Source organism: Vulpes lagopus, chromosome 6 (assembly GCF_018345385.1).
Source record: "Vulpes lagopus strain Blue_001 chromosome 6, ASM1834538v1, whole genome shotgun sequence".
In the NCBI taxonomy this organism is placed as follows: domain Eukaryota; kingdom Metazoa; phylum Chordata; class Mammalia; order Carnivora; family Canidae; genus Vulpes; species Vulpes lagopus.
Window position 1 is genome coordinate 72,683,245 of NC_054829.1, and position 18,987 is coordinate 72,702,231.

General features: G+C 41.5%; 1 protein-coding gene across 1 annotated transcript in view; it reads left to right on the plus strand.

The window, feature by feature from the left end:
- CATSPERB (cation channel sperm associated auxiliary subunit beta) overlaps nt 1-18,987 on the plus strand; it is a 148,583-nt gene that overhangs the window by 28,230 nt on the left and 101,366 nt on the right. The window contains exons 6-12 of the mRNA XM_041760294.1: nt 3,570-3,719; nt 7,976-8,071; nt 8,211-8,329; nt 9,661-9,693; nt 17,399-17,465; nt 17,749-17,795; nt 18,595-18,752. Coding sequence (XP_041616228.1) covers nt 3,570-3,719; nt 7,976-8,071; nt 8,211-8,329; nt 9,661-9,693; nt 17,399-17,465; nt 17,749-17,795; nt 18,595-18,752 — 670 coding nt within the window. The remainder of the gene's footprint in view (nt 1-3,569; nt 3,720-7,975; nt 8,072-8,210; nt 8,330-9,660; nt 9,694-17,398; nt 17,466-17,748; nt 17,796-18,594; nt 18,753-18,987) is intronic.

The following is an 18,987-nucleotide window of genomic DNA, read 5'->3' on the forward strand; positions in this document are numbered from 1 at the left end:
CAGTGTAATATAAGTTTTAGGTCCTTTTTACTTTTATTCTTTTTTTTAACTTTTATTCTTTTACTCCTACTTTGATTTGGTGCTATGTGGAATGCAGAGCAAAAATAAAGAAATGTTACAAAAAAAAAAAAAAAGAAATGTTACATTTTATGGAGAGAATTTCCTGGGTAGCTTTATGAAAAGTAATGATGTCTCCACTCAATTCTATGCCAGTTAAAATCAGACCTCTACGAGTGGAGCCAGGCATCTGTAATTAAAAGGGGGGGGGGGGGAGAAAATCCCCACAGGTGATTCTGATGTACAGAGGATTAAGAACTGCTCTAGAGAAGAGGTTGCATATGTGCCAAGAGTCAATGGAAAATCTCATGCAGCATTATTTGTAATAGGAGAAATGAGTGACAACGTAAATGTCCATTAAAAGGGGAAAAGACAAATACCTGTAGTATATTCTGTTAAGATGAAGGAAATAGATCCACATATATTATCAAGAACAGAAACCAAAGCATTGAAGGAAAGATCAAATTTCAGAATAGGAGAATATTTACTTAAAATTCAGAGAACACATAAAAGAAAGCTATATACTGTTCATGGGTACATATATAGTGTAGAAAATATATAAAAATGTAGATGAGAAATAGATGCTACAATTTCATGATAATGGTTGCCTTTGGGGAGAATTTGGGAATCGGGCCACAAAGGGGACAGAGGTCTCTTCAATCATATCTATATTATTTGATTTCTTTAACCAAAATTGAAATATCTGAAAAAACAAAAATGGCAAAATGTGCTTTTTAAATTTTGTCATAGTGTCCAAATTTTTAAGAAACAATGAGTTATCTATTCAATAGTAACTGCAAGCTTTTGAGGCTGACATTTTGAAGTCCTGTGCTAGCTACTTTGAGGTACTAAAACAATATATAGTTATTTCCATTTTCAAAAAAATTGAAATATGAGTCACTTACATATTAAAATGTACCCAGAATATTACATACTGCATTAAAATTTTAGTGTACACTTATTTAGAATGTATGGAAATGCTGTGGTAGTAGAGTTTGGCAAGTTGGTTGTTGTTAAAGGTTCCAGATGCAGAAATGAGATTCATCTGTTTGAGGAACTGAAAGGAGGCCAGTGATGTGGAAGCATAATAAATGACAGCGTGGCTTATAATAAGTTTGGAGAAACCAGCAGGGAGTATGGTTAAAAAGTATGGGTTTTTATTCTAATGAAAAGCTGAACAAGTGTTTTAAGCAAGAGAGTGACAAATTTGGATTTACATTTTTCTAAATGGATCACTTCGGCTGCTGTGCAGAGACCTGACCCTAGGAGAACAGCAAGAATGGGGAAAAAAGAGAAGATTGACTGGCGGTTGTTGCCCTTGTCCAGTGGGAGGCAGTCCAGAGGGTGTGGGCTGGGGGATTAGTGTTGGAGATCTAACGTTTCTGTCTTTGGAAACGGTTTTGGAAGTAGAGTTGATAGGGCTTCCTGGTAGACTGGGGGTGAGGGAGACAGAGGTATCAGAATGAGTCCTAAATTTCTTTTTTTTTTTTAAGATTTTATTTATTTATTCATGAGAGACACAAAGATAGTGGCAGAGACACCGGTAGAGGGAGAAGCAGGCTCCCTGTGGAAAGTCCAATGTGGGACTTGATCCCAGGACCTCGGGGTCACGCCCTGAGCCACCCAAGGGCCCCTCCCTCATTCTTAAAACATTTAAAATATAATATATGATTCTGAGGAGATTGTATGTAAGTAAAAGGTGTTCCAGTTGGATGCGGTCATGTCCAGGATACAAGGCTTCCAGCCTCTAGAGATCTTGTTATCAATTGTCTGCACAGACATGCTCCACCCTGGAGAGTCAGCAGTCACACCCAAATTTCTTTGAATTAGTTTGGTTATAAATTGTACCTTTCTGTCCTAAGCTACACTGTGTCAACCCAGATGGAAACTTCACTGCATTTCTTGCTTTTCACAAAGTTAAAAATTTATCACTTAATGTTTTGGGATTTTGTAGCAGACTTGGGAACAATGGTAAAGATTTACATTGTAGAAATACAAACAGCTAAAGAATTGATTATTAGATCACTCTTTGAAAAAGTCCTTTGACAAAGGCGCCCAAGTGGCTCAGTTAGTTAGGCCTCTGCCTTTGGCTCAGGTCATGACCCCAGGGTCCTGGGTGGAGGCTGGGGTCAGGCTCCCGGCTCTGCTCCTCCTCTCGTTCATGCACATACTTTCTCAAATGAATAAATCTCTAAAAAAAAAAAATTTTTTTTTTAAGTTCTTTGATTATTTCTGACATTCAGACAGTATTTTGTTAGATTGGCCTGGCTTGCTTTTTGTACTCCCTTTTCTCATTTTTTCAGAAGAGAAAAAAATCCATTTTCTTATCATTAAAATTTTAACTTCATCCTGTTTGAACTCTTTGCCTCTCCAAGAATAGTAGAACGTGTCCTCCTCCAAATGATTTCCCCTTATAATCCTGGCCCAGCTTCCATGTTTGTTCCAGAACTCCCTCTGGTGCCTTGGCCACCAATGGTAGGTTTTCCTTATCCTTCACTGGTATTCTGGATTTATTCTGATTATATCTGCTGCCATTTCAATGCAATTGGAAGAAGAGAACAACAAGTAAACGTGTGGTGTGGGCTTTGGAAGCAAAGGTTGCTCTGTGAATTATGAATGTCCTGTGATGCAGCAACCCCACTTCTAGGGATGGGTCCTGCAGCCAGGTGTACAACCAAAGATGGTCAGAGCAGTGTCTCTCGACCCACATGTGCTTCTTCCATAGTGACTGTTTCTGGCCCCCATGGAGGATAGTTAGACTTCATTCCTTTTATTCTGGAAAATAAGAATCATCCTATTTCTTAACTGATGAAGGGTGAGGTAAGACAACTATTTTGGGGGATCCCTGGGTGGCGCAGCGGTTTAGCGCCTGCCTTTGGCCCAGGGCGCGATCCTGGAGACCCTGGATGGAATCCCACATCAGGCTCCCGGTGCATGGAGCCTGCTTCTCCCTCTGCCTGTGTCTCTGCCTCTCTCTCTCTCTCTCTCTGTATGACTATCATAAATAAATAAAATTAAAAAAAAAAAGACAACTATTTTGGGGGACGATGGAGTTGTCCTCTTTATATAGCTCTTTTAACACCTTCAAATGAGGGCACGTGTCATGGTGAACACTGGGTGTTGTACAAGAGTGTGAAATCACGGGGCAGCTGGGTGGCTCAGCGGTTAAGCATCTGCCTTTGGCTCAGGGTGTGAGCCCAGGGTCCTGGGATCAAGTCCCATATTGGGTTCCCTGCAGGAAGCCTGCTTCTCCCTCTGCCTGTGTCTCTGCCTCTCTCTCTGTGTCCCTCATGGATAAATAAATAAAATCTTTTTAAAAAAAGATCTATGAAATCACTAAATTCTATACCTGAAACTAATATTATATTGTGTGTTAACCGGAATGTAAATAAAAACTCAGGAAAACAAAACCAGACCAAAAAAAAAAAAAAAACTACTCTGAAAGGAGAGCATTACTGTTCCCTTTTCAAGACTGCTGCTGCATTTTAAGCACCTACATTTGATTTCTGCAGAACCTATTCTTCAGTGGCATCTTGGGACAGTAATGACAGAAGTTGATATCACGAGTGTGTATCCATATGTGGTTGATCTCAAAGTGGCAAAGTGTCCCTGCGCCAACGACGTGGCCCTACTCGGCTTCATCCTGAATGCAACATATAATGGTAGGCTCGCGGCGTGGAGTTTTGTGTTGTCAGGACGGTGGTGTTTCACTGGCAGTGCAAGTCAGATGTGTAGACACAAGGGAGTGAAAAAGTTTCTTAAAAAACACTTGCAAATTTACTCTTGGCTGCTTCCCCTTGTCTACCTGCAGCTGTGACTTTTGGCCACGTCCATAGAGACTGTGTTGTCTGTCCCACTTTCACGTATCCCCTACCACCTATTAGTGTTACTTCCTCTCAGAGATTTTTTTGATTGCATTTCTAATCCATCTGCTGTTCCTGCCATCTACAGGTACCAGGTTCTAAGGCATCATAATATTATCTTATTACGTATGCATTTTTAGATTACTACTGGAGTGTTTCATAGCATCTTTACGCATTTCAGCTGCTAACTGTATTATTGTAGTTGTTTTTCCTGGGTCATTGGCGACCTTTTGAGTCCCCAACCCAATGAATGAAAAGGGAAATAAAAGAACTAAAAAATAACAAAATTGCATCACTCACAGTTAATACCTGTAACCCTCAAAATCCAAAAGAATCAGTAGCCAAGCTATCAGAACAAATAAACGGAGCACTACACAACTGAGGAATGAAATCACAACATGTACAAAACTGTTCCACCAAAAACTAAAGATTGTGATTTTTCAAGAATCCTATTCAGAAAGTAACAAACCCTGGGAGGTATCTAGGATTAAACAAGGAAACGACTTGTAAGGCCTATTGGACACGAATTATAAAACTTTAACAAAGGTCATAACAAAGACTGAAATAAATAAGATTTTATGTGCATGAACGGGAACTTCTGTTGTGAAGCCGTTCACTCTGTCCAGATTTATCAGTCAGTTCAATACAGTTCCAAGAAATATGGCAACAGTGTATTTTGGGTGTGGAAGTTGGCAGAGCCCAATCCAAAATTCATATGGGAGATTGAAACAATGTGAATTACATAATTTTTAAAAAGAGCAAGAACTTGCCCCCCCCCCCCCCCCCCATGCCCTGGACAAAGGAGCTCGCCCCCGACATCTGGGTTCCCAAGGGCCAGCTCGTTCTGTGTTCTCTGGTTTGGGGCGCTTGCTTGTGCTGAACTGGTGTAGTTAGGAGCTGAGTCTCTTCCTCCTCTGTGCTGACCCCACAGAGACTGGGCTTCTGGCCTAGCTGGTCGGGTGCCGGGCGGGGAGCCCTCCTGCTTCCCTGAGCCCCAGGACAGGAGCCATTCTCCACGCGCCAGGGCAGGAGGGCAGCCTCCACCTGGGGATGTGCCTCAGCCTCAGCCTCTGCGGAGAAGAAATAGATTCAGCCACCCCCCCCCCCCCCCCCGGCCCGCTCCTCCAGCCCCCCAGCTGCCTTCTACCGTTACTGAAGCAAAACCGAACTTCCGACAGGGGGCAGCTGCTGCTGCCTAAACTTGCAGGCCCTCTGTGAGACCCTCGGCTGACGCCACCCCAGCAACGCACCCGCCCCACCCCCTCACTCGTTTAGTCCCCTGACCCCCCATCCCACTCACCTGCCCCACCCACGCACCTGCCCTAGCTCCCTGCTCGCAGTCCCCAGCCTTTAAGGCCACCTGGTTACTGGTGGGAACAGGTGTCCGGGAGCCCCGTGGGATCCAGCTGGACTTGCCACCCACCTTCTCCTGTGGGACACTCCCAGCAGGCTTCCCCGGTCACTTAGGATTCTATCCTACCCACACCCTTCTACACCCCCTTTCCTCTGACCCGCATTCCGGTCCCTTTCCATCCACCCAGCTCTGCTCAGCAACCGGCTCCCCACCTGCCCCACCGCGCTCATCTTTCCTCTAGGCGGCTCTTCACCTTACTGGCCGGGTCCCCATCCCGGTAACACATCCCCACCCCACCCCTACACCCCACCCCCAAATCACTTGGCTTAACAGACCAAGCTGCCCAGGTGCCCCCCGGCAGCCAATTCTTTATGCTCATTCTAATTTCTTTCCCGGCAGCAGCTGATAGAGTTGACCATTCTCTTTTCCAAACACTTTGTTCTCTTGGCTTTCTCCATCTCACCTTTAATTTTATCCTACTGCACCAGCCACTCCTCAGTTTTCTAGATGGGATTCTCTTTGGGGTGATCCTTCAGGTGTTGCTGACCTCAGGACTTTGTCCTGGACTCTCCTTCCTTATGGAACCACTTGTGTCTCTGAGAAATGCAACCTAGTCCTATGGTAGAGATGCCATCTCCAGGCCAGTGATTCTCAGATCTGTATTTCTGGTGCTGACTGCTCCTTGGAGACCAAACTCCTCTACCCTGTTGCCTCTTTTACATTCCCTCTTGATGTATAATGAGCATCTCAAGCACAGTAAGTCCAATCCCGAATTCTTGATTCATTTCCCTCTGAAATCTGTTTCTCTCCAGTGTTCCTTATCCCAATTGATATCCAGTTACTCAAAACTTAACACCTAGAAAACATTCTTGAGTGCTCGTCCTGTCATGACATTCCAGGGCAGTGCTGCCCCCAGTACGCGTCTCCAGTGTGACCATTCTCCCCTCTGCTACAATCTTAAATCAACGTTGGTTTTTCCATGGGACTAATTCATAACCCCTTAGGTGGGCTTCCTGTTTCTATTTTTGCCACAGTATAACTCACCTTCCATACAGCCACCAGGGTGGTCTTCTCAAGTATAAACCAAATCACATCACTTCCCTGATTCAAACATCTGGTGGCTTCTGTCTGGCCATTCCAATAATATCCAAACTCTTCACAATGGTCTACATCAGCTTCTGTAAACCTGCAGTGCAGTTGTGGTCGTTTGTTAGAGCAGCTTGTAACTTAATTTGAGTCTAAATTTATTAATCAGAATAAGGCATTTATTTCACTGCTTACTTCCCTAGTAAATATTTCTGAACTTGGCAGGAGTCTGGTCATGTGATATCACACAGGACAGCAGCAGTAGTCATCCCTACTTAGTGTATAGGGTAGTGCCTCATTCCACAGACAAAAAGGCAACACTTGTTGTTAGCTTTCCTCTTCTGAAAAAAAGTGGACAATAACAGCATGTCCTGCTGCATCTCTCCCTACACGGAAAACATCTGAGAGTGATAATACAGATCTCACGTTATGAGTGGTCCTACATTCATCTTTGGGAAACAGTATATGCGTTAGATTGTCAACTCTTTGCAGGCTCCCCCACTGCCCTCAATAGATATGCCTGTCAACTAGACTCCAGGTTAATATGCTGTATTTAAAACAAAGGACTCTCAACCCTCCTAGCCATGGCCAAAGAAAGGTGAGGTCAGGGTATGTGCAGTGTGTTCTGTTTTCTTCTTTTACTAGGTTCTCATGAGGCATTAGCCAATGTTTTTTTTTTTTTCCTGTTTCTTAAATCACAAATGTTAAAGTAAATCCAACATAGTTTCTTCCTCTTGGAATTTCAATTTTCTTCTTGGAGTTTTGAAATTATGGACTAAGATTGTATTTCTGAAATAGGAATTTCTGACGAAAATACTGTTGGAAAAGGAAAAAAAAAAACCCTCTTCCTCTACTCTCTTAGGTTCAGTAAATGAGGTCTGTGAATTAAACTAATAAAAGAGGATTAGCAGGAAAAAAAGGCAGACCATTTTTATTAATATTTGCATTCAGATGGAGTTAACTAAATAGAAGTGAAACTTGAATGGTTAGACTTGGGGGCATAGGTACCACTTTAACAAAAGAAAGAAGTTTGGGCTTCACGGGATTATAAATTATGGGGCAGTGACTAAGAAATATGTGGGAGAACTAATGAAAGAGAAGAGCTATTTTTGTAAAGTCTGTTTATGCAACTTTGTCTCCTCGCTGACTCCCCTACCCTCTCTGGTGATAAGAGTGCTCTTCTCTTCCTGGTACCAGGGTGAGGAGGCACATTTCCCAAAGTAAAAATAATGCTCCTATTTTAGGAAGGTAAGGAGAGGGCAGAAAACCTTCCTGAGTCTGTTGATTCTCAGTTGCCTTCGGCTCAAAGTAATCCTAAAGCCAGGGTGGCGTATTTTGGGGTGGCATAGTCTGATCCCCTTCAATATAAAACAAAATCCTTAAAATTTAAGTCAGATGGTTAGGCTGAAATCCTACACTAACCTGAAGTCACTTCATCTTTCCAATGCCTGGGAAGTGAGATCCCAACTGAGGGAAGGCAGGTTGAGGTAGGGCAGAGAATGGTTTGGAAAGTAGGGCAGTTGTGGGCTCTGGCCCTGGACTTTGAGCACCATAGATGTGGGTTACTCACCTTGTAAAGCTGGCTAGGCTTATTCTTCCTTTTTTCTTGTCTTAGGTATTTACATAGGCCTCAGTTTTTCTGGATTTTGGAATTACAATGATACCATGTGGTATAACCTGACAGATACGATCTATTCCCAAGTTGGAGAAGGTAACTACCCTAACTGTGCCTTTATCTCCAGTGTCCCGTGTATATCAGCCCTTGGTCACTACTGATGGAATGTCTTTGCTTTGCTAGGGAGCTCATCTCTTCCTTGCTTCTTAACCCCTGGTATGATTTCTTCCCTTAGAACACACAGATCTTTCCGTGGTGGACATGGTTCTAACAAATCACTTTTTAGTTATCCTCACCTCTCTGGGTCTTTTTGTAAGCGGAGATCTCCGTTATCCATCGTCCTCTGTCTTAACGGTATGTGATTTGCTTTTATTTTATTTTAAAGATTTTATTTATGTATTCATGAGAGACTCACACAGAGAGGCAGAGACACAGGCAGAGGGAGAAGCAGGCTCCCTGCAGGAAGCCTGATGCGGAACTCGATCTCAGGACCCGGGATCACTCCCTGAGCCAAAGGCAGATGCTCAACTGCTGAACCACCCAGGCATCCCGTGATTTGCTTTTAAATATCTTCTGTAACATAAAGTGGAGATTCTTGATACTTGAGCTATGTGTGGAATCTCTTAGAATTTAAATGCTTTTTCCATTTAAAAAAATGTAAAAGGAGAATACAGTGACTTTTTCCTTTGCCTTCTAGGGTTGAATACATCCTTTGAAAATGGTACTAGTCTTATTGCTATACAATTTATAGTCAGTTTTAAATACGTACATGTAGAATATTATTTCTCTGCCTATTTACAGTTACATATATTCCCAAAATACTTTACAGCAACTTATACAGTTAAATATGTTACAAATTAACATAAATTAAAAAGTTAGTTTTGGGATTGAGAGAAGGGGAATATACATTTTGGTGAGGATATGTAATATGCATACCATAAAATTCTTTTTTTAAGATGTTTCAATTTATTTTAGAAAGAGAGGAGAGGGCAGAGAGAGAGAGGGAGAGAGACTGTCAAGCATACTCCCTGCTCAGCAAAGAGCCTGACCTAGGGCTTGATCCCACGACCCTGAGATCACAACCTAAGCCAAAACCAAGAGTCAGATGCTCAACTGACAGCCACCCAGGTGCAAGGAAACAAAGTTACAATTAAAATTATATTTATTTTCATTGATTATATTTCCTTCTAATTACATTATTTAAAAAAAATCTCACATCCTTTCTGAAATTAAGTTCATGTACAAATAAATCAATAAGATGATGAAACAAAGCAAAGATCAAAGACACAATCTCCATAATATTCTTTTTTTGATTTTTATTTATTTATTCATGACAGACACAGGGGGAGAGAGAGAGAGAGAGAGAGAGAGAGAGAGAGAGAGAGAGAGGCAGAGACACAGGCAGAGGGAGAAGCAGGCTCCACGCAGGGATCCCAACGCGGGACCCGATCCTGGGTCTCCAGGACCACACCCCAGGCTGAAGGCCGCACTAAACCGCTGGGCCACTGGGGCTGCCCTCCATGATATTCTATAAACCATATTAGAGGCTGGTTTTAGTGTGTGATACTCCTAGCTGCTGGAGTACAAAAAGCATCATTTCCTTTAGTACAATTCAAATTGCTATGTTTTGTTATGACTTCTGATATGAGAACAAAAATTAAAGTGTTTGGTTTTTTTTCTTGTAGTTTTCAAGGGCAGACTTTTGCGGTTTTGAAAGGGTAAGAAGCTTTACATTTCCAAGGGTTGGCTGAAGGATAGATGTTTCCTCGATGACCTAGGGGATGAGATGCAAGACAAGAATCCACAGCATAGATCCTTCCTGTTACTATGATGTTGTTTACAGTTTGAGCTCAAACATGTTTCCAGCGAATGTTAGGTGATGACCTCCCCTTGTGCTTCAATGGAAGCAGTGCATCCCCTTGTTTAGAGGCCACCCTGCCCTTCTTTGTATATTCTGTCCAGGACTGTTGTGATTGTTGAAGGGTGTTCTGTACAATGGCACCCAGTTGGAAAGAGAGCGGGGACTGAAATTTGGTTAACACTTTTATCCCCAATCCATCTACCCCTGGGTCTGTGTCTACCTGGAAAAGGGGCATTTCTGATTTTCACAAAGGTGCCATATGAGCTAGCCACAGCTCTGCTTTTGGCCTTTTGGGGTGGTGGGGGCATAAGGTGTTTCATCAGTTTTCTCTTTCCTCTCTATTACAAAGTCAAGTTGTGTGATTCAACAAGGTTACTCCCATCAACATATACCCATGCTTCAATTTGGAAACCACAACAAAATTATGATTACTCCTAGCCTTTTGCTGCGTCCCCTCCCCTTTCCATCCTCACATGTGCCCACACACACCATCTGGAAGGAAGGAGCACTTAAGTCTTAGGACACAAATGGGATGGACTTCTTGCCATTTTAATTGGAGGAAACATGAGGCAGAGAACCAAAGAGTCCAGATAGGCAAAACTGATGTACATTAGAAAGGACAGGGAGCAGTGCCCACCAAAATAAAATCCCAAACCTAGCTCAACTCTGTCATTCAAGAATGAGGATAAAGAAAAGAAATCTGCACAGATAAAGACATTAGGAGAGCTTACCACCCAGAGACACCCATGAAGGAGTGGGGTGCCAGGAATAGTAACAGAACTAGAATGTAAGCTCTCAGCTCTAACAGAGGCAGGCATCCTGTCTGTGATCTCCACTCTGGGATCCATGTCTAACATGGTGTCATGTCTAGCAAGGTAGGTGCTTAGTAAATACTTATTCAAAGAATGCAATTGGTGTAAAAAGTAACAATTACAAATTTTGTATTTAATACTTGGGCAAATCAAAACTCCAGTTACTACAAGGAGGGATGGAAATAATTTTCAGTGAATCAACAACTCCTATAAAGATCCTTGTTTGGTAGGAGAAAAATTTTGGAATTTGACAGAAAAATGTATAATTCAACACAAATGATAAAGTTTAAAGGATAATTACCAAGTGAAAGAAAGAAAGAAAGAAAGAAAGAAAGAAAGAGCCATAACCTAAAACTTCCAACCCACCAGAGGAAGGAAACAAGGATTAAAGAATAATCCATCTGTTCTCACACACACACACACACACACACACACACAAAAAAAAAAAAAAAGGAAAGGAGGAAAACAGAGGCAAAGATAAAATAATGGAAAACCAACGATAAAGTAAGATGTCAGAAATCGATCCAAATAGATCGGCTAAAACTAAATCACACAAAAAGCGATAAAATAAAGAGACAGAGGAGAATATGACCTGAGCTTTGCTCCTTACCCCTCAGCTCCCACTAACTTCCATTTCCTGTCCACCTGCGTATTGAGTCAAGGGTGTTGGGGATGCTGGACAGCTGGACTCGCTTGAAGCCCAAGCTTTGAGGAACCCCACTGGGAAGACCTGGCACATCTTCCCTCTCATTGGTCATGTGAGAACAAGGTATTTGATCACACAGAGATGCAGGTGGAGGGCTAGAAGGTGGGGGCTCCTAGAGAGAGCTTGGCTTGCAGAGCTCTGGGAACCCCCAGAGGAGGTTTCTGTCAACCTTGTAAGAGTGGCTAGTCTCTCAGTTAGAAGCCAGTGAGAAGGCTGTATTCTCTCTGCAGCCAAGGTGAGCAAGCTGAAGGAGACCAAAGCAAGGAACCCTCTTTCTGGTTCTGAGGTGAAGGGGAAATGGCAGCCCAGAGGTGGACAGGCCACTTGTCCTTCTGTCACTCTGATATCACCACAATCTGAAGTGCTCCCCAAACCAGACCTGAGCACTCCCTTGAAAACACATCTGAGCCAACATCCTGAAAGCATAAGAGCACTAGAATCAGAACATACACCAGAGTTGCCAATGAAGAAGCAACACAACTCAACAAGAACAACAAAACTTGATTCACCAACTCATGTGACAATGATCCAATGAGCACCTCTTATATAGCTACCATTAGTGTCATGGAAATATTAGCGAGAAAAAAAAGACCACTAACATCTATTAGCTTAGGGTTTCAAGTGCCACATAAGAATACTTTCTGCAACTAAATACCACCAATTGCAATTAAAAATGGAATACATTGAAAGAATAGCCACTGTTTACATGCAAATAATGGTATAGAAGATGAAGAGGAAAAAACTCAAACCATCTAAGGAAGATGAGTAAAAATCATTGGGGGCAAAGATAAGTCTTTGAGAATTTCAATCCAGGGATGAGGTGAGAAATTTTTGGAAGGAATAAAAAAAAATAAATAGAAGACAGGCAATAGTAACATGAATAATAGAGGATTATGCAGAAATTGAGAAAGATCCAAGGCTATCTATTGAAAAGGCCCACTAGATCCTGGAAGAATTGAAAAAGATGTATGCATAGGCATGTCCTAATAATATTTCTGAATTTGAAGGTGAAGGGGGAAATATTACAAGTTTCCAAACAGAAGGAACAAAACCAAATACACGTCACTGGTATTAGATTTCACTTTTACACAGTAGAAGCTGGAAAATAGTGAAATCCACATCTACAAAGGGGCCAACGTCCAAAAATCCTATTCCCAGCCAAGAGATCATTCTTCTTTCAGACTGAGAAAGAGCTCAGGGAATACATCACTCAGTTATCCCAACCAAGGAAAATGCTCAAGAAAGAACTTCGACAAAATAAACCAGTGAGCACAGATATTAGGGAGACAAAGAGATGAGGAAACAGCAATGAGTGATGGTTTCTCTCATTTTATCTAATATCTATGTTTTCTATGTAGATCAAAGCAGAGTGCTAGACAACCTTAAAACAAAGAATATGTTGCAAGGGAAATTAGGATTTTCAATGCCTAAAAATTATTATTATTTTTAAATAGTAATACATTCCCCATGTTAAAAACCAAAGAAAAAAAAAGTCATATAAAGATTTATATTGAGAAGTCTCACTTGTTTCTTTTTATATACTCTTCCCACTCCTTGCCATCCCCTACATCTTTTTAAATCTTTTCAGTGATTTTTTAAATGTATATTTAAATAATTATAAATATAAATTGTCCTCACTTTCTTATACCATATTTTATTTTATTTTTATTTTTTATTTGTTTTTATTGGAGTTCGATTTGCCAACATATAGTATAACACTCAGTGCTCATCATGTCAAGTGCCCCCCTCAGTGCCCGTCCCCCACCCATCTCCCTTTCCACTACCCCTTGTTCGTTTCCCAGAGTTAGGAGTCTCTCATGTTTTGTCACCCTCTCTGATTTTTCCCACTCATTTTCTATCTTTTCCCTTATAATCCCTTACACTATTTCTTATACTCCCTGTATGAGTGAAACCATATAATGATTGTTCTTCTCTGATTGACCTACTTCACTCAGCATAATACCCTCCAGTTCCATCCACGTCGAAGCAAATGGTGGGTATTTGTCCTTTCTGATGGTTGAGGAATATTCCATTGTATATATAGGCCACATCTTCTTTATCCATTTATCTGTCGATGGACACTGAGGCTCCTTCCACAGTTTGGCTACTGTGGAGATTGCTGCTATAAACATTGGGGTGCAGGTGTCCCGGTCTTTCACTGCATCTGTATCTTTGGGGGCAACACCCTTTTTGAACTTGGCCACAGCAGCTTCTTGCAAGATACATCTATGAAGGCAAGGGAAACAAAAGCAAAAACAACTATGGGGACTTAATCAAGATACAAAGCTTCTGTACAGCAAAAGAAACAGTCAACATAACTAAAAAGACAACCTACAGAATGGGAGAGGATATTTGCAAATGACAGATCAGATAAAGGGCTAATATCCAAGATCTATAAAGAACTTATTAAACTCAACAGCAAAGAAACAAATAATCCAATCATGAAAGGGGCCAAAGACATGAAGAGAAATCTCACAGAGGAAAACATGGACATGGCCAACATGCACATGAGAAAATGCTCCACATCACTTGCCATCAGGGAAATACACATCAAAACTATAATGAGATACCACCTCACCCCAGTGAGAATGGGGAAAAATTAACAAGACAGGAAACAACAAATGTTGGGAGAGGATGTGGAGAAAGGGGAACCCTCTTGCATTGTTGGTGGGAATGTGAACTGGTGCAGCCACTCTGGAAAACTGTGTGGAGGTTCCTCAAAGAGTTAAAAATAGACCTGCCCTACGACCCAGCAATTGCACTGCTGGGGATTTACCCCAAAGATACAGATGCAGTGAAACTCTGGGACATCTTATACTATATTTTAAAATAGGTACACGTGTTGTTTTCACTTAGCAATATTTGGTGGGGGTAGAATTCCATATTGGTACATGGAGAATGGCCTTTCCCCCTTCTTTCTTTATAGCTATAAGTATTTTTTTGTGTGGACTTCCCAGAGTTCACTTAAACTGTCCCACATTGATGGATACTTGGGTAGTTTTGTAATCTTTTGCTATTATGAACAAAGTTGCCATTAAGAATTTTGTATGTGGCAGGTCTGTAGTCCAAGTATATGGGTAGAATACGTTTCTAGAACTTGGACAGAATTGACAGATCAATGAATAAATACAGAATGAATAAATATTATGCAAATTGTCCTTCATCGAAGTTTTTACTATTTGCTAGGATACTGTAATAAATCTTCTTGAGCTAAACTATCTTGACAAAACTCAAGGGTTTTTGGTAGTGATGATGGACAGGGGATGTGTGTGGGGGGAACAAGTGTCCCCAAAGTAGCCAAGTAGTGTGGCAGCGGAGAAAAGGAAACATGTTAACTTATTCTTAAAAGTATAGGGATTTACCTTTCCATAATACCCTTTTTTTAAATAATGATTGAAGGAAAGATGGTAGGAATGGAATATATGTGGCTCTCTGGGCAGGAAGCTGAAGGAGTTAATACTTGATGATTTATTCATTTGTTCGTTCAACAAATATCGGCTGAGCCATATTTGAGCCAAGCAATGAGCCATGCTTGATTCAACATGCAGAATTCTATCTGTGGAACGAGAAGACGAAGGCCCTGGCCTCCTGCGGCCTACCACTCTGCTGAAGGAGATAGACTATGTAACAAGGGCATAATGTGTGTAAACAAGGGCATAATGTGGCTGCAGATTGTAATTCGGGCTTGTGGCTGTGAAAGCAGGCAAGAGAAATGGGAGGGAAGAAGAGGTCATACTGTATTTTAAACAGGGTGATTCTCCCAGGCCTTCCAGGGAGGTGACATTTAGATAGAAACCCAGATGACCTCTAGGAATGGTTTTGACAAAGGACGTCCAGAAAGAGGTTATAAGAAGCATGAAAGCCCTAAATTGGGAACTTATCACGAGGCAGAATCTATCAGCCAGCCACCCAAATCTGCTCAGTGGAAAAAACGGGAATTTCAGGTCAGTTCTTTCAGGATGAAATTCGGACTCTTGTGAGACATGCAGAAGATTCCCAGTCAGAGCCGTCCTTGCCTTTTTCTGCCGTGTTCTGTCTGCTGTCGCCACAAGCTGCCCTTTCCAACCATCCTAAACACCCGCCTTCTGGGAGACAAGACAGTGCTTCCAGCACCTCGACTCCATTATACAAAGTGTTTTATCCTCTCAGCAGGCCTTCCCTCCTCCTCCTTTCAATTCCACCTGGAGAATTTCTCCTCATCCTTCAGAAATCTCTCCCTGACCACCACGGTGCCCTGTCTATGCAATCTCAAGGCTTTCAACACTCCTCACTGCCACTCACCACCCTCTTCTGTCTGAGTGGCCCCCGGACCAGCTGCCCAAGACTTGAGGTTTCATGTCAAGGACTGTCTTACTTGCCATTGTATGCAAATAGGTTACCAGGCTGCCTTGCTGTGGAATCAGGGTTCAAATAAATGGAAAACAGCTGGGAGCCACACCTCGAGCTGGCTTAGAAGCCATATCACAGTGAACTTTGAACCAGCGCTCTATCACCCTCTGGACCTCTATTTCTTAATTTTAAAACAGGCATAAAATACCTACCTGTGGGGTAAAGTGATTCAGTCATATCACATCAACCTCCGCATGGTTCATGACACAAAGTAGAAGCTTAGAAAAATAGTCAGATTCTCTCCCTTACACGGATCATCCAAACCTTCTGAAGGCAAATGCTAGTGGCTCATTTAAGTAGGGAATTCAAGGTGGAGATGGATCTGGCTTCCAGACATGACTGCATGTAGTGCCCAATAGATGTCTCATAGGACTCTGTTTTCTCCACCGTGGGACCAGCTTTCCTTTAGATTAGCTTCATTCTCAGTCGGTTTTCTCCAATTGTTAGTAGGAACAGGCACCAGGGTTTGATGTAATCAGTTTAGTGGTCCCAAAAAAGAATGAACTCTCTCTCTTTCCCTTGAGTTCTGGGCCCACTCATTAACCTAACTTGGATCATGTGTTCATTCCTAACTAATCTCTGCATCCTGAGCTCATCCTTGGAATGAGGCCAGGCTGGTCAGCATAAATTATGCTTAAGAATCTTCACGAGACTTTCACCAGTTTGCTTCCAGGTAGGAAAAAAACAAGGACCCTAAAGATAAAGCAAAGGAATAAGTCAAGGCCCAATAAAAATTCTAGATAATTGCCTCAATACTATAAGGGTATGGTACACTGCAAACCTGAGTGTTTATATGAGAACTCTAAAGGTCCATTCAATATAACATCTTAGCTTGAAGATACTGCACCATTCAAATAAATTGTCCATTCCATTTGGAAATGCTTTTTTGTTTGGTTGGCAGTTTTATTTGAGATATAATTCACATAGCACAAAATTCACCCATTTAAAGTGCAATTCAGTGACTCCTGGTACACAGCTGTGCAACCCTCACCACAATCTGTTTTGGAATATCTATTTAAAAGACTTTCAATGCACAGGTTATAAAGATTTTCTTGCTGGCCTATAAAGTACAAGGTCTTCCTCTTGTCTCAACAGGACTTTGAACATGACAGTCTTGCTATAATAAAACCACCTTCAAACTCTCACACGTAATTCAAATCCAACATATACAGTCTCACTTTCTTGGAAGCTTCTCTCTTATGACTAATTTTTTTTTTCAAGACCTGTATTTTTGTGGCTTTTTTCCCCTCCCCTTCTGCTTCTTGCTGCCATCAGGCTTTGATGGCAGAGACTCCTGGAGAGACTCCTGGAGCAACAAGGGACCTGTGACCCATCATGACAGCATCTGGTAGCTCCAGAATGAGTATAGTATAGACTGAACAACTACAACTTCTGTCACTAATAGAGGCCAAGTCATGTGAAGTTTCTTTCTTTTTACTCCTTTTACATGGGCTTGGTTCAAGATGCATATTCTTGCCCCTTGCCCTTGCTCTACCACCTTTTCTTTTGTTGGCCTATAATTTTCCTCCTTTTATTTACCTCTCACTCCTAAGCTGTCACACTTCTGAATTTTTAAGTCAGTTTCTTCAATTTTATGTATCTCAAGTCTACCTCTTCTCTATATGATATTTTTGTATCTTCATTCATTTGTGTAGGTTGACTACATCAAAGGAAAACTGTGGTATAATGAAAGATGTTTTGCGAACAGAGAACACTTTGAAGGTAAATTTAGAAGAGATACGGACAGGCTTTTTTCAACATGGGTGCATATAATGATTAAATAAAATGACATAAAATTAAAATAGCATAAAATAGAAAGGTAGTCTTGTTCTACATACGTCAGTGGCCTAACACTGAGGGGGAACATATTAAATCTGAGACAATAGGCATGCCCTGTTGTAAGTGTAAAAAAGTATTGTGTTTTTAAAAAATTGTGTGACTTAATTAATGACACCTTTAGAACTATAGGTAATGCTTGTAATTCCTGTACCTTTATATTTTATAGTTGATTATGTTACTATCACCTTTGAGAGAAACAGGACTCTAAGTGAGGTATGGTATTAAATTTTTATTTTTTAAATATTTTTATGTATTTGAGAGACAGTGAGCGAGGGAAAGAGTACAAGTGGTAGGGGAGAAGCAGAGGGAGAAGCAAACTACCCTGATGAGCAGGGAGCCCGACCCAGGGTCTCAATCCCAGGACTGTGGTATCATAACCTGAGCCAACGGCAGATGCTTAACAGATTGAGCCACCCAGGTACTCCAGAATTAAATATTTTAAAAGGTAAGACATTTTATTTCTTGGATTGTTTCATGATTTGTTATTTACCTAAAAGATGGCAATTCTACAGGCTGAGAGATTTCATCCCTCTTTGCACCCAGTTGCACCTCTACTTGGGTTCAACGACAGTTATCTAGTTACATTAAATCTGGACCTACATAGAAGTTCTAGAAAAACAGCCCAGGCCAGAAAGAGAGGCTTCACAGTGTTTTCCTAGACCCACGTCCCCAGAAGAGAAGCACAGACATCAAAGGTTTATCACTGCTATTGTGGTTGGTTAGGACAACACAGTGGTTCACTAGCTTATTTGCTTAACTGGTTAGAACTTACATTTTTAGGGGATGCCCGAGTGGCTTGGTGGTTAAGCACATCTGCTTTTGGCTCAGAGCGTGACCCCAAGGTCCCGGGATCGAGTTCCACATCCGGGGCTCCCTGCATGGAGCCTGCTTCTTCCTCTGCTGGTGTCTCTGCCTCCCGCCCCCCGCCCCCGTCTCATGAATAAATAAATAAAAATTTAAAAAACTTACATTTTTAAAAAGGCATTAACATTTCCTTTCTCTTTTTTTGTAGTCAAGCTCTTGTTTTTATACCAAAGAACCATTTACTCAATGGTTACCTTGCTTACCTCATATTTTAAAAGGAATGAAATCTATTCCTTCAATTGTGGTAACGTTTCTTGTTGACCAAGAGCACAGTGCAGGAATCTACCTCTTCTCCAACCAGGTAAGCCTTACAGCCCTGGGGTGATGGCTCTTGATGATGCAAGAATGAAAAGTTACCTTAGCAAAATTTATGTCCAAGTTCTTGCTATCCTTGGCAGTAGAAGTTGATAAAATTAGCTACAGCAAAACTATTTGTGGTTAATAATATAGTTTAAGGCACTTTAGGGATTTCTTGCCCCTGCTGGTGATTCAGTTTGATGAAAATGGAAAATATGATGCTCTTTTCATAGAGATTCTTCTT